Source organism: Phoca vitulina, unplaced genomic scaffold (assembly GCF_004348235.1).
Source record: "Phoca vitulina isolate PV1807 unplaced genomic scaffold, GSC_HSeal_1.0 scaffold2448, whole genome shotgun sequence".
NCBI lineage: Eukaryota > Metazoa > Chordata > Mammalia > Carnivora > Phocidae > Phoca > Phoca vitulina.
Genome location: NW_022592134.1, coordinates 1,264 through 4,182, shown reverse-complemented (window position 1 = coordinate 4,182; position 2,919 = coordinate 1,264). Strand labels below are relative to the sequence as shown.

At 52.2% G+C, this 2,919-nt stretch overlaps 1 protein-coding gene across 1 annotated transcript; it reads left to right on the top strand.

Annotated features, from left to right (window-relative positions):
* Nucleotides 1-439: 439 nt before the first annotated feature.
* On the top strand, nt 440-1,748 carry LOC116629718 (tyrosine-protein phosphatase non-receptor type substrate 1-like; the record flags this gene model as incomplete). The annotated part of the gene is made up of 2 exons (XM_032399954.1): nt 440-797; nt 1,375-1,748. Coding segments are annotated over 2 exons (732 nt in total), but the record flags the coding sequence as incomplete, so codon positions are not given.
* Nucleotides 1,749-2,919: the final 1,171 nt, after the last annotated feature.

Below are 2,919 nucleotides of genomic sequence, written 5' to 3'. Positions count from 1 at the left end.
GAAAGGCATGCTGTCCCATGTCACAGAGGAAGAGCCACGCGGTGCCACAGCCACCCCTCCCGTGGACTGGCCAGCCTGGTCCCGGCTTCCATGGGGGTCCCGCCGCACCCCTGCTTCCCCTGCACAGATTGCCGCACAAGCTCTCTGAACTCAGTGAGGTTTGCAGGGAGGCGGCTAGGATGGGTGATACCAACAGTGAGACCCAACAGGAATGTCGTTCCGGTTCCCAGATCGGTGGGAAGTCACCCGGCAGAGGCGAGAAGGGGGGACTTGAACTCAGGCCCGGAACTGCACCTGGGCCCTGCTCCCCGACTAAGAGTTCAGCTCTGGAGCCCCGGGTCCTCCTCTGTGGGATGAGGAGATGACACGGCCCTCCCCACGCTATCAGGAGGGCGGAGGGTTCTCCACAGTGTCACACACGTATCCTTGGTGCTGATGACCACAGTCATGCTTACTACTCATAAATGCTCCTCTTGTAGCCAAACCCTCTCCCCCCGTGGTGTCGGGTCCCACGGCCAGGGCCTCGCCTGAGCAGACAGTGAACTTCACCTGCAACTCCCACGGCTTCTCCCCCAAAAACATCACCCTGAGATGGTTCAAAAACGGGAATGAGCTGGCAGCCTCCCAGACCACCGTGGACCCAGAGGGAAACAGCATTTCCTACAGCGTCTCCAGCACAACCAGGCTGGTGCTGGCCCCGGGGGACGTTCGCTCCCAGGTCATCTGCGAGGTGACCCACGTGACCCTGCAGGGTCCTCCTCTTCGTGGGACTGCCAACTTGTCTGAGGTCCTCCGAGGTAGATGCCCCTCACCCCCAGGTCTGGCCCCCAAGTCTCCGAGCCTGCCCCTCCCCCCACTCTCTGCCCCAGGCGGTCCATTGCCTGGAGTCTGACTCCTGACAGACCCTCCCAGTCACCCTGCACCTAGATGTATGGTCCCCTATGGTTTTTCATGGCAGCTGGGGGGTGAACACCTATCATGTGCCGAGCACTGTGCTGGGTAGGTCATTTAATTTACCATAGCAATTCCAATTATTGAGCACCTGCTGTAATCCACGCCACCGTGTGCTTGGTGATGTCATTTATTTTGCTGATTATTCTATTCCGGCTGCATGCCACGGGCTGAGTATCTTGATTTCACTCATTCTTACCCTAAGAGGAGCTACCAGTCCTTGAGCACCTACTGTGTGCTGGGCACTGTGCTTAGGGATTTCATTCATATGCAAAGACTACCCTCAGTGTTTGAGCACTAGCTGCATGCCTAGCCCTGTTCTGGGTGATTCCCTTGCTGTGTGGGGGGAGCTAAGTTCTCGAGCCCCTCCCCCGTGATCTGTCTGTTCCATGAGGTCAGAGCTTCTGCTCTGTGCTCTTTCAGTTCCACCCACCTTGGAGGTTTCCCAGGAACCCGTGGCAGGGGACCAGGTGAAGGTCACTTGCCAAGTGAAGAAATTCTACCCCCAGCGCCTACAGCTGACCTGGCTGGAGAACGGAAACGTGTCCCGAACAGAAACGGCCTCGACGGCCTCGAACCTCATGGAGAACAAGGATGGGACATTTAACTGGACAAGCTGGCTTCTGGTGAACTCATCCGCCCACAGGGAAGATGTGGTGTTTACCTGCCAGGTGCAGCATGACGGGCGGCCCGCGGTCACCAAAAACCATACCCTTGTGGCCTCTGCCCACCAGAAGGACAAGGGTGAGACCTCAGTGATTCTGTTCCTAGCATCCTGCCCCTGCTCCTTCACCTGACAGTGATTAAGTCACCACATCTGGCCAGCCACCCCCTCCTCCTGTTCTTTCTCACCTGAGCATGGTCTCTATCCCTTCTAGACCTTTCCATCCTCACCCCAGCAAATGTACGTACCTGCCACTCTGAAATTCTGGAAGGGACCCTGAGGACCTGGAGTTTTGAGTCTTGACCAGGCTCCCGGGTGACCGTGTGTGGTCACACCTGGGGTCTCCTTTCTCCCCTTATTTGTGACAGCAGACTGGCGATATTCATGATCATTCCCAGCACACTTACTTTATGCCAATCCCAGTTCATTGCGCGTCTCCCTTCCTGCTTAACCAACCCTGTGACCTGGAATTTTACCGAAGGGACTCAGGGAGCAATGAGGGACAGATGGTGATGATATCCTGCCCTTAGGCCAGCTGCTGAGCTAAGCTAGTCTAGGGAAACTTGAGTCCCTGAAGACGGACCAGCAACCTGTACAAAAAAAACAAAAACAAACAAACAAAAAAGCATGTGTTAATTATAGCAGCAGGGCATTGTCCCAAGGAACTATGGAGTCCCCTTTCTACAACCAAAACATTCCTTATTTCTCTCTCATGTAACATCAGGAGGAGGTCGAGCCAGGTTTCCAGGAGTCTTTGTTCCAGAAGTTCTTTCAAAGGCCCATGTTCTTTCTAACATGCCCTATGACATTGTCCTCATGGCTGGGTCAACACTGGGTCAACGAGTGTTCATGTCCCTGCTGGCTGGGACAACAGAGAGGGGAAGGCGAAAATGAAGGATTTCTCTTCAAACCAGGGGTATGTAGAAGTTGCATAATTGTGTCTAATAATGGCTTAGTCATGGATGCTCTTCCAGTTTCAAATGGAGTCGACAATTGTGTGGTCATGTGATTAATGACATTATTTTTTCTATAAAACCAATACTATCACACTCTTAGTAAAATTAATAATAATTCCTAATATCATCTAAAATGGGTATATATTCCAATTTTTCAAACCTTCTTCTATTAACTTTATTTTGTGGACCTAACTTGGTTTTAATTCACCTGTAAGTGCTTAAAAGAATTTTCCTGTGAAACACCTACATCTCCACCATTCTTTCTTTTGATTTGAAAAGAATCTGAATAGCTAGGGCTACTCAAATTCTTCATTTCCTATTGGATGCCTGTGGTAAGCTGTGCTTTTG